Here is a 13,349-nt window from a genome sequence, read left to right on the forward strand (position 1 = left end):
AGTGAAAGTTTAACTGATGTTATATTTCTAAGTCCTCCACTGAAAGCTTCTTTTGGGGTGACCCTGGAAGGCTGCCTAATGAGGAGATATGTAGAGTTGCCTCCCCACTGAGCAGACACCTCCAGTTCAGTTTTTATAATAGCATTAGAATGTGTTTATAGTATTTTTAACAACTACTGTTGGAATGAATAAAGGATAAAGTCTCTGTTGGTAATGATTAGTGCTGTGGCCTGTTACCAGTGTTTCGGGTGAGAAAGTGTCAAGGAAATCTGGAGTTATTTGAAGAGTGAGGGAATAATTGGAAAAAGAAGGTGGAGACTAGGAGTGGGGTCAAAAGAAGTGGTTTGTGTTAGAGGGTGAGGTTTAGAACTAATGGAGATAGGGGTGTTTGTTGTGACAATGTGTTGCCAAGTAATGTTGGAAGCTACACCCATAAAGTCTCATTGACGTGACTCCCTAAACATGGGTTAGACAAAGACAATAACAGTAGACATGCTCAAGTGGACAGTGGACAGCCTATGAGGCCTCAACCCTACACACATACACAGACACAAACTACAGGCAAGTAAGGAATGCTGAGAGATGGAGAACCAGTCTTTCCCAGGGAAGAGCACACCACCTGGTTGTCTAATAACAAACTGCTAGCCCTGGAAACATACAAGAAATATTGTATGGACTAAACAGGTTATATTTGGGAATATATGTATATACATATATGCATTCAATAACAATGAAATGACAAGACCATTATTTGACAGAAAACCAGGAGAGGATTATGGGAGGCTTTGGAGGGAGGAGAAGAAAGGATGAAATATTGTAAACATACTCTAATCTCAAAATTTTTTTTTAAAATGGAGAAATAAAACTGAAAGGAAGAATAGATGAAAACACGAACAGAAGGATCTAGAACAGAAACATTCTAATCTCTTCAATGACTTCTTTGAGTACACACTCTTCAGATTCTAAAGAAACTCAGGACAATGAGAAAACCACGGTTAAGGTCAATAGGTCAGCAAAATCAACTCACCTCCCAATCAAAACATAAACAACAACAGTGAGGACAATGATGGCCACTGCTGCTGAAATAGCGATCATTACCACATGACTATTTTCACCAGAGATGGAGAAAGCTGTGAGTTTGAAGGAAAGAAATGTAAGAACAAATATTACCATCATGACTGACTACATGGCAGTGGCTATAAATTCATCCTACACCCTGCTCTTATCTGAGAAATGGAAACTCTTTCAGAAATAAACTGGAGAAATTCAAACAAACAAACAAAAAGACACACCTCTTATAATGTTTTACATAATTTCCTCATTAATGTATTTGATTTAATAATAAATGACACTGTTTTCATACCATCACCATTACTTGAGTGTCCACATATCAAATATGGTGGCCAGCTTTAAGTCTGTTGTTCCTGGCATGAAACCCATTGGATAAAACAGAAGTTACTGGCCATTCACAGTGAACAGGTAGAGTTTCCAGGAAAAAACCAGATGAGCTTCGGGAAGAATCTTCCTCTGAACCTGATATGGCGGCTATTTGGTGACAAAGGCGAGTTTCATTTACAGCAGTGTGGATAAAGCTGGGAGGTATTGTACGAACTGAAATAACTCAGGCAAAGGACAAATACTTCATGTTCTCTCACACACACAAGGAGTCTAATAAAAGTCAGACTCCTGCAGTTGGATCTGCAGATATCAGAGGCTCAGAGACAGTGACAGGAGTAAAAGTAGCAAGTGAGAACCAAGTGCCAGGTGGAAAGGACTTTTCAAACTCATACTAATGTAACTACAGCTATTACAACATATCACGTATTAAAAACCCTCACTACAAAATATGAAGGATGTCAGAAGATAATTTTTAATTCTAGTAGGTTAACCTTTTATATATTTTAATATAAATATAGGCATAGTTTATACATACTTGCTATATATACACGATTATGATTTTGTCAGTTTCAAATACAATTTGAAGAATACTAACGTCGTGAAATGATGATTGTGTACATCACATCACCAACAAACTCTCCCTATGTTTCCTGTCTTCTTAAATAGCCCATCATTCATTGATTCATTAATTTAGAAAGGAGGCAAGTAGAAATGCCTCTAATGGCAAATCTACTCATCTTCCAGATTATATACAGCTCTCATCTAAAAAAGCTTGACTTTTTGTGGCAAGTATGAAAAAATTCAAAAGAGCAAAATCTTATAACATTTGACAATTCTATGAAATCCAATTTTCTATGTTCATTAATAAATATTCATTGGAAGATAGACGCAATTGGGAATGACTAATTTTGTTAAAGTGAGCACCATCAATAGAGATTGTATGTGCACACAGACACAACCATTTATTTGCCCAATTACAGTTTATGGAATTTTTCCTAAGACCAATGTTTCTCTAACTGTAATGTAAACAACAAACCACTGAGGGAAGAAGTAAATTCCGGTTGTGCATTGTGGAACCAGAGTGAAGGCTGTGGGCATTGATTATGAGATCCCAGATGATGGTGGTGGTCCTGGCTCCAAAGCATGCATCTAACTATGTAAGAGCAAGACTTCAATAATGAAATCTCCTCCTCATTTCACTCCTGATAATTGCACATCCACTTTGCCACTGAATACTCTTGATACAGTATTTTGTGTTTTCATTTGCCTTCTAGATTATAATCAGCAGCTCTAAATTGTTCTCTATTTGCCTTTCTTCCCTTTTCCCTCACCATTCAAATATTTCTTCTACAAAACTTGTCTGCTGTACTATTATTACACACAAACTCTTGGTTTCTGACACCTTCAGGACTGAGTACAAGTATTAAACAAGGCATTTAGATTTAGGGCCTAAGTCTCCAGTTTCACACATTACAAAGTTCATGAGCATCCTAATCTGCAGGCTTTCAAAATGCTCAAAGTTTCTGGGAAAGCACTGTGCAAGCTATTATTTGCATATTTCATTGTGCTGTGGGGTTGGGGATTTAGCTCAGTGGTAGAGTGCTCGCCTAGCAAGTACAAGGCCCTGGGTTTGATCCTCAGCTCAAAAAAAAAAAAGAGAGATTCCCATATTTCATTGTGCTGGAAAAATGGTGATTGAACACACAATGAAATTTGACTCAAAAGAGAAAATGGGGGTGGGAGGATATATCAAAACTTCATGAGAGAGAGAGAGAGAGAGAGAGAGAGAGAGAGAGAGAGAGAGAGCAGAATTGGGAGGGTGGGGAGGTAGGGAGGCTCCAGGAAGAAATGAGGAGGGAAAACTCTGATCAGAATATATGGTACGAAAACAACTTCATTTTCAATTAAAAAAAAAAAACCAGTAAAACAAAACAAACAAACAAAAAACAAGCTGTTTCTCAGAAGCAGTTAACAGATGTAAGATAAGAACCAGGGCAGCTATTCAATTGTCTCACTTATCCAGTGGGACCAGGACCTGTCCTTAGTGTATGAGCTGGCTGTTTGGAACCTTGGGCTTACACAGGGACACTTTGTTCAGCCTGGAAGGAGGGGACTGGACCTGCCTGTACTGAATCCACCAAGTTTAAATGAATCCCCAGGGGAGTCTTGGCCCTGGAGGAGATGGGAATGGAGGGGAGGGGCTGGGGGGAAGGTGGGGTTGGGGGCAGGAAGGGGGAGGACAGGGGAACCCATGGCTGATGGGTAAAATTAGAACACAGATATAATAAATAACAACAACAAAAAAGAACCAGGGCAGAGCAGCTGATCCCTATGTTCCCTAGAGTCCCCTGTGCATCTGAGAAAAGAGGCTGGAATGTGACTAGAGATCACACCAGAGTGTAAATTGGTGTAAGCCCTTTCTTTATCTTGTGCATCTAGCTTCCTATGGCTTTCAGCATTGTGCTGGTGATAGAGGGGTCTGTGGGCTCAGGCTCAGACATTTCTACTGCACAAGGTACAGTGAGCAAGCAACCGCTAGCTGCTGCACCTGTAGTATCCGCTGCCATCTTCAGGCATAGACCATCTCCTCCATGGTGACTAAACAGAACAGGGACAGGAATGCTGAAATCTGGGGGTGTGGGACCAATAAAGGATTCCTGGATCCTGTTGAGCTCCTTCCTGGTGTGACGAGACTGTCCAATGTATATGCAGCTGGTACACTCCTCCTCTCTAGTCCTTTCGTCTTGCCCTCTTTTCAACATGCCTGATAAACATCTTACCCCAATAATTTTCACAAACGTCTAGTGCATCCCAACTTTTGATGTTTCAAGTACCTCTCCATGAAGCCTTTGCTCTTGAAATTGTATCTTCCTATCTACTTGCCATATGTGTTCCTGTCCACTGGCTACAGATGTGTGATTAGTTGGTAAACAGCTTAACCTGGGTTCCATAATGCTAATAAACACATGATGACAACTCTACTCTTTGTTCTGTATAGTGTTATTTTTAATGACCAATAATTTAAAATTTCTGTGGACTATTTAAATAGCCAAGTTTATTTAAGGTAGCTCACTGAGACAGGAAAAGGAAATGATAAGGAATATCCTGTCTCTTCTCTGGTCAGCCATGGGATTAAGATATGAGTTCTCTGCTATATACTCCTGCTCAAAACATGCATTATTCCTAGAACTTATCTAAACTATGCAATCAGATCACACCATGCTTGCTGTTGAAATTTGAAAAAAAAAAAAAAAAACTTCAATGACTATATCAATGTAATATATTAATGCCAATTTAAAATTATACACTGATGCCATTGATAACTATTACATTTCTCATTTTGAATTCAATTTGAATGCACTTTCCCTAAACTAGATTCTCCACTTTTTTTCATCACAACTCATTTTTTTTCCATTCTTTTAGAGATTATAATAGCGTGACATCATTTTCTCTTTCACTTGTTTCCACCGAAGCCTCCCACATACATATGCCCCTTCTTTCTTTCAAATTCATGGCCTCATGTTTTTGTGAATTGTTACCTGCATTTATGCATATGTGCATATATATATATATATTCCTAAATATAGTTCCTAAATTGTATAATGTTACTTGTGTGTATGCTTTCAAAGCTGACCCTGAGTGGACAATTGATGTGCTCTTGTCATTTTAATCCATGCTGTTGCTAATGTACTAATGTGGGAAATAAAAGGTTAAACAGGGTGAATTCTGTTTTCACATAGCAAAAGAGTGGGAGCATGTATATGTGTCCCTAAGCTATTTACCTGCAAACTTAGAATCCATAGAGGCACATGGACATTATTGCCCAAGGATGTGAGCCTCAGCACTATTAAATTAGTATACCTGAGTAACTCAGATCATGTTATTCGCCCTGTGCATTTTCACTAGGCCTAGATATATTTAATGTGATTTTTACAGTTGGACAAAAATATTTAGAAAATAGAAAATGCAAGTGCCAGAAAAAATGGGAATTTAGAATGGTCAGAAGAGATTATAAGGCTTCTCTTCAGTAGAGTTCTGAGCCTCGTGGCTCTTTCCAGGATAATCCGGGTCTGACTGGTGTGGATCTTTGATCATCTCTGAGGGCTATTTTCATAACTCTGGCTTTGACAATATGAAACTGTTAGTGCCATATGTGTTGTAATTAAAATATCTATTCACTGTAGATATAATGAATCATATCTTATAGAAAAATAGTTCATATCATTAAATTTCTTAGTTCCATGGGATAAAATTCATGTAATACACTATCGACTATTATCCTATGAACAAATTTTTCAAGTATACCTCACTGTCAACATACACATGCATATGTAATCATGTATATATATGTTTAAATTTTCCTCTCAATTAATTTTAATCTCATTTGTGATTCTGTTAAATAAATATTTTGCTTATATTTATTTTGTATTAGCACTGTAGTAATCCCTTTGAACAATTCTATTATAGCGGAAGACTTTTAAAATAAGAACCATGTACAGTTCAAGAAAAGTAAAGTTATTGAAAAATATCTGCCAATTTTAGAGAAATTTTTTCCATGTTTGAGTGAAATGGATAATCTATTCAAATTGCTTATGGATACAAATGAAGCTCTATGCACATTTTTTAAAAATTTAAAGTCATTTCCTCCAGTTTATATGTATAGGGTTTATTAAAGATTAAAACAAAACTAATGTTAAAGCTGTTAATTATTGCTAATTAACAAAATTCCAGGAGTTAAAATAAATTTAATTTTTAAACTAGAAAAGGACACAGATCTACAACCACATCATTATACCACCACATACACAAGAACATACAGCTTGCTAAAGTTCCTCTCAATACACCTCCACTTCATGACTTTTGGCTAATGTCAAAAACAATTGATCAGGTTGTTGCAGTACCCCACTTCTTATCATAAACCGAAGTGATACATACAGTCTGGACTAGTTTCGAACTCAAACTTGCGGCTGTTGGTTCCATATCCTGCTGCTGTCCGAGCTCGAATTTGAAATACATAAATAGTATCCGGCTTGAGGCTACTAATAGTGACATTCGTGCCTCTTGCCCTCAAAATGGTATAACTCGTCTCTTGCTCCTGCTTTGGAGAAAGAAAAAAAAAAATCACGTTAATATTGAACCTTCATAATGCTATCATAGTAGATATCTAGGATTTTGTCATAAAGCATAAAAATCTTAAAGAAGTCATGTTAATTTTTCATTGTTTGGGTACAAATTATCAGTCTAATTTGTATGGGATGATTTACATACATCCTGTACAGAAAGCAGGAAAAATTAGGTTTCACTCTTGTGAATTACCTAATATCCTTATGAATATACCTTCTCTTCAAAATCAGAGCTGATATAAAATTTTAAAGTAATTCTAAGATTAAGCTTATAAATACAATACCTCTTCTGAGTTAAATGGAAGAAAAATATCCCTTGAATATCCAATAGCAAATACTCATATTAATCTTAAAATATAAAAAAAATAAACTTTTGCCAGGCAGTGGTGGTGCACAACTTTAATCCCAGCATGTGGGAGGCAGAGCCAGGTGGATCTCTGTGAGTTTGAGGCCAGCCTAGGCTACAGAGTGAATTCCAGGAAAGGCACAAAACTACACAGAGAAACCCTGTATTGAAAAACAACAACAAAAATAATAATAAAATAAAATAAACTTTTAATCATTTAAATCATTTATCTTAGTATACCTATATTTATATTACATTTAATGTAACTAATTGTAATTGATTAGAGATGAATATTTTGAGTATTTTCATATCAAAGTCTAGAAGTATTTCCCAAAATAAAAAAAAAAGTACATTCCCCCAAAATCACAGCTTCCTCTAGGGCAGCGATCCTCAACCTGCATGTTGCAACTTCTTTGGAGTCACATATCAGATATCCTACATATCATATATTAACATTATGATTATAACAGTAGCTGAATGACAGTTATGAAGTAGCAATGAAGTAATTTTATGAATGGGGGTACCAGACCATGAGGAACTGTATTCAGTGGTTGCAGCATAAGGAAGGTTGAGAACCACTGCTCTACCTGGTTTATATGGCACATTAAAATTCCTTTCATCAAGTACTGTTTAAAACACGAATAGATGTAGAAGTTTATTTTCCTTTTTGAATATGTTCATGTGATAAGTGGACAGATACTTCTTTTTCACTTTCCTTTCCTTTGAGTTTGTGTATATGCAGAGGCCAAAGACGGACATTGATTGTCTTTCTCAATGGCTTGCCGCCTTATCTTTGAGACAGGGTCCCTCACTGAACATGAAGCTAACTGAATGGCTAGATGAACTTGCCAACACTCCTTAAGTACCTGTTGTATCCACCTTTCCTGTTCTTCAATGATTTTGGGTACATGTTTACACTTGGATTTTCATGTCTTATTAGGGATCTGAGCTCTGGTCCTTATGCTTATATATCAAACTGTTTATCAAATAAACCATCTCTCTAGCTCATAATTACAGGTGCTCATTAACTAAGGATACTGATCAGATGAGCTACTACATTAATGAACAGAGTTGAATATATTTTTAAATCATTAACTTACTCATTAAAAAATCATTGCTATCATACTCAGAACCAGGCCCTATTTATTCCCATTAGCAAAGTAAGCATAAAAGAAGATAGATCTCGTGGGAAAAATTTTACTAAAACATTCAAAATATTTATTTGGGAATAATTTTTAAATTCATGTCTGGATGCTATAAGTGCATTGTGTGTGTGTGTGTGTGTGTGTGTGTGTGTGTGTGTGTGTGTGGTCTAAATATTAAATTTATGTATGCAAAATTTTAATGGCTAGAATTTTTATCCTATATTATCTAATTTTTTAATGATGTTTATCAGTTGTCTGAGGAATCACTATGAAAGTGCTGTTATAGCAGGAGTTTTGAGGAGAATAGACTTAAATGCCCTGTCTATTGCCATTACTAACTGGCTTACATTTGAAAGTGACATCCTTAATGTTACTATTTGCTGTAGAGAAAAAGATGAATTGACAAGAAATTTTTTAAAATTTCTTCTACCAAAAAAATTAGAGAGGTCACATGACCATGTTATAAACAGGTCTCTAGCACTCATAAGCCACGTCACTGGGATATGTATCTCATGAGACAACACAGTTTTCCTCTACCCAATCTCTCCCTGTAACACCTTTCCTCCTACCTTTTCATAGTATTTGACCTCATAGTCCAGGATAATTCCATTGGGATGTTCAGGTTCTTGCCAAGATAAAGAAATACTATTTCTGGAAGTCCGATCTTTCTTAATTGTCATGACAGGTGATGGAGCTGTAAATAGATAAAGGGAGGAGAGAGTGAGGAGTGAGGATTAAGAATACAGAGAGAAGGTATCAAACACAGGGAGTTTTCCATTGTTCTAATCTCCTACCCCTATTTCCAAGGCTCTCGTGTATTAATCTGACCTCCTGTGCTGCTCCAGCAGCTGGATTGCATCCCTGATGCAGGACAGCCTATAGAAAATGAGCTGAAATTTTCTCCTGCTGGTGGACGAGTGGCAAGTGAGCAGATGTTTTCAATCCGCTACTATAATGTAAGCAGTGAAATATACTTGATGCATTAAAACATGGAACTAAACATCAGGACTACCTATTTGTTATAATGTTGCAAAGTTATTAATGCCAGATTCTTCAGCTTATTCTCATTGATAACATTTTCATGTGCAACCCTGGAAGTGGACTGGAATCCATTATGTACAAGGAGTCCCATGATATCCACAGGTAATGGTAGTATTTAATGTATTATACATTATATATGAAACATAACATATTACAGTAAATCTTGATTTCTAACATAAATTTCATGAATAAAAATACATATTCAAGAAATAATATTCTGCTTTTAAATTTTCATCTCTTAAGAAAAATTAATAAGAAATATAAAAAGATTGCTATATGTGTTAAATATGCTTATACATTTTTAAAATACCTATTTAATGGTGAGTCTACATATGTTATGCAAATCACAAAATGGTAACAGAAACCCATCTATGTAGGGCAGATATTTCATTTCTAACTTAAGATGAAATGTATTTGAAGAGATTTTCCACTTGGAATCCTTTCTTTAAGAAGGAAAATACATTCTGTCCATTCTACTACTTACAACAAGTCTTGTTTCCCAAGATAACTGAAATGCCTTGCTGGGAGCAATGGCACTCTGCTCTAATTGAATATACTACTCTGCACTATAAACACCAAGCAAACACTCAGGAAGTTTTAGATATATTAGCCACCGAAGTCCTTTCATTATGAACGAAGTAATTTTTAATTATTTTTAGCAATGTTTAGGTTTTTTTTTTTAATGTTATCAGCCTCATACAGAAGCCTTATTTATTCAGGCTTACAAAAATGGTACTATTTAATCCTTTTCTTTTATAATTTATTAGTTCACTTAACTCCAAAAAGGAAACTTGCCCTAACGCATTCATTGATTACTTGTGTGTATAATTTGAATAAAATTGAATAAATGTTTGACCGATTTTATTTGCTTCTGACTTTTAAAAATAATGTTTTCTGATATCATCAAAGAGCTACCAATACAGGGCTTTTCTGTCATTATAACTTGGTTGATTTAGTTTATTAGATGCTTCAAAATATTGAAATTATACTGACAAAGGACAAAAAGAAACTATAAATTCTTAGCAATTCTTACAAAATCAAGCACTATTTGAAATGGGTCTGTCTTCCCACCAGAGAAAACATCACTAGGGTACATACTAGTTCTTAATTAGGTATTTCTGCAGTCTCCACATGACAACTTTATATCCAAGTTTTCATTCAAACTGTCCCTATCAACAGATGACTCTCATGTTTATTATTTTCCTGAAAGTAAAGCTACCTTCATTACTCATCACTGAACTACTCCAGCTAGCATCCATCACAATACATTTCCACCCTCCTCTTCCTTTTGTTCATTAGATCCCAATATTACCTTAGGCTGTAATGAAAGCACTATTATCCGAAGTGGCCTGGGAATGAAAATATATTTTATGCTAAGGAAAAATGTAATTTTTATATAATGAAAGTGTTAGTTGATTTTATTTTAATTTTTTCTCATTAAGAAATAGTTATCTTTTTATATCAATTAAGTCAATTACCTCTCAGGCCTACTCTTCATCTATTCTGGATTCTGTTTTAATTGGCAAAATGCCCTCTACCCACCTTTGCTGCCCTGAAGTTAATTTCAAGCAAAATATGTTATTTTCATTAAAATTGACATAAACATATATTCAATGTTTATAGCAGAAATTAGTAGCAGCTATGTTGAAAATTTGAGAATTATTTTATCTCTACTTACCCTAATACAAAAATGAATTTGGAATCCAACCACTAATAAAAAAAACTACAGCCCTCAATGTCCTTGGAACCACATTCTTATACAAACAATGGAGAAGTTTCTATAGTTTTCCTGCTGAAGCAAATCTTTTAACACAGTAACGTTTAATACCTGCTTCCCGAACATTTCAAAGAAGTTAATGTTGAAAGCCTTTCCATTTAAGCACAAGAAGCCTTACATTGAATTCTGTATCATCATGAAACTACATTATATTTCATTATGATTAAAAATACATGTCAGGTTAGTTTTGAAAAATAACCAGGTCTAATATTGCTCCTTGTAAATAGCCGAGAGAGAAAATAATTCAGGTCCAGGAAAAGTTAGGAGGAGGATTGTATTAACCTTTTGTCATGAAAGCATTCATAGGCAGTTTTGGGGTCTGCCCAAATTTTACTGCTTCTAAAGTGAGCAAGACTTTGTAACTGTTGGATTTCTTCAAAGGCTTTTGAGCAAGCTGCAGGGCCCCTTTGGACTGTAATAAATAGCCTTTTGTAATCCCACACTTACTTAAGTAGAGGCAATTGCTTGAAGCTTGTGCCATCTCCATGTTAAATGAACCTTTTCTGATTGCTGCTTTTAGGCCCCTGTTAAGTCATTTGCTCTGCTCTCTCAATACACGCCCCTTCTCCTGGCTGTGTTGCTACGTGTCCGACCCGGGTCACCAGCTGAAAGCTCATTACTCTTAGGCAATGCTCATCAATATTTTAGTATTAATAAATAATTAACAGAAATTGTTTTTCTCTCTCCTTGTAAATAATGGTCAGACATAACAAAACAATGCAGGAAGACAAATTCTATGAACACTGTTTTTTATCAATTTTTTAAAATTTTCTGAGAGCACTTTTTAGTTCACATATTAAATCATAATTCTTCCATTCTTCATGTGTTCTAAAACAATTTATAATACTAATGAAAAAGCAATTTAAATTATATTTCTTTAGTTTTCAGGTAAGAACGGTGACTTGTCTTAATTGCTAAATTACATAGTCAGAAGTCCATTAACTCATCTGTGTAAATAATACAGTACTGCATCTATATTATAGAATCAATTTGACTAATTTTTTTCAGATTCCTCTGTTTTTTTTTAAACTGCCACTTGAAGTAATGAAGGTAATGGCTGCATTTGAAGGGGGAAAAACAAAGCTCAACTAAAACAAAAGAAAACAGAAATTAAGGATAAAGTCGCTCAGTGGTGGAGTACTGCCTCGTAAGTGCAAAGCCCAAGATTCTACCTGTAATAAGTGTTTTCTTTATGAGAATGTTGAGTAGGCAAACTAGTAGTTACTGGGGAACACATTCCTAAATTCACATAGGATTTTAACTGTGTGTCTTTAACATGCTCTAAACAAAAGATAATTAAGGTTATTCTCTCATTTAAGAGGACAGGATGGATACTGATAACTTTAATATTTTTTATACACACAAATATTATTAACTAGATAATGTATTGAGAAAAAAGGTAGAGAGAAAATTTTGAAATAAGTGAAGATAATAATTTTTCATTACTATGAAGTATGTCTTGATATGTGAAACTGTTTCACTGGCATTTACAAGGAAGATAATATGTGGTTTTAGCTTTGCTGTCATAGGGTAAAACAATACAGGAGGAAGACATTACATCAAAAATATACTTAACTAATTGATACTGACTATCTTCATGTTTCTTTAAAGAATAACAACACAAGCAAAATGTAGTGAGGTTGGTTTAGAGGGTCAGGTTCATATATCACACAACTAACTGTCTTCCATGATGCTCTCCTGGATTTATATGTGAGTGAGTAGTAATAAATTCTTAACTCCTGCCACTGGATTTGTGCATGGTTCTTATAGTTTGTTAGCCATGAAAATAATAGTTGTTGTGGCCTTAACAGGTGACTGGACAGATAGATATTTTCTCCCTCTATTTTCTGCTAGCGTGTGTCTTCTGAGAGTTTCTGTCATTCTGTGTTTTTCATTCTGTGTTGTAAGGAGACATAACTTTATGGAAATTTGGGGCCAAATGATTCTCTTAATGGTTTTCCAAAGCAAAGAAATGCTTTTGAGTCAGCAACATGCAATGTTGAATTCAGGCATGTAACAGAGAGGCAGATACAACCTATAATAGTTTAGAGTTGAGACCCAACATAAAGGTGGAAAAAAAAAAAACCTTCCCAAAAGATTCTTTTTCAATTATCTATAGAAGAAAGACACCAGTTTTATGGTTAATGTAACTTATGTCACTGGCTCCATGTACTGAAGAAAAAACAAAACAGAAAAATGAGTTATATCAGTGTTGTTTCAAAAGGTTTTGCCTGGGAAAAATTTTTCCTATGTGAAATTATTGTGAAAGACATGGGGCATGCTTTGCTTGTGACCTGTATGAGACAAGATGAACCCTGATGCATGCCAAGTCGGCTGACACATAAGGGATGGGTCCATTATTCAAACTATGATGCTTTTCAAGCTGCAGGCCCTCTTATTCTGTAACTAAAATACAGCCCTTCCTTCGAATCAGGAAGCAGAAAAAATTTAAATGCAACTCCCAGAGGATGTGGTTTGGTGTGGTTGTTTTTATTGGGACCTTCCTCTTTCTGGGTTTG

The 13,349-nt window shown here is 35.4% G+C and overlaps 1 protein-coding gene across 2 annotated transcripts in view; it reads right to left on the reverse strand.

The window, feature by feature from the left end:
• Nucleotides 1–13,349, reverse strand: part of Epha3 (EPH receptor A3) — a 311,853-nt gene that overhangs the window by 56,301 nt on the left and 242,203 nt on the right. The window contains exons 6-8 of one of the 2 annotated variants that reach the window (XM_036203814.1): nt 8,582–8,706; nt 6,334–6,493; nt 1,028–1,130 (exon numbers count right to left, since the gene is read on the reverse strand). In XM_036203814.1, the coding sequence (XP_036059707.1) occupies nt 1,028–1,130; nt 6,334–6,493; nt 8,582–8,706 (388 nt within the window). Of the gene's footprint in view, nt 1–1,027; nt 1,131–6,333; nt 6,497–8,581; nt 8,707–13,349 lie in introns of both variants that reach the window. The other variant, XM_036203813.1, reaches the window with a different exon arrangement.

This window comes from Onychomys torridus, chromosome 12 (genome assembly GCF_903995425.1).
Source record: "Onychomys torridus chromosome 12, mOncTor1.1, whole genome shotgun sequence".
Classification (NCBI taxonomy): domain Eukaryota; kingdom Metazoa; phylum Chordata; class Mammalia; order Rodentia; family Cricetidae; genus Onychomys; species Onychomys torridus.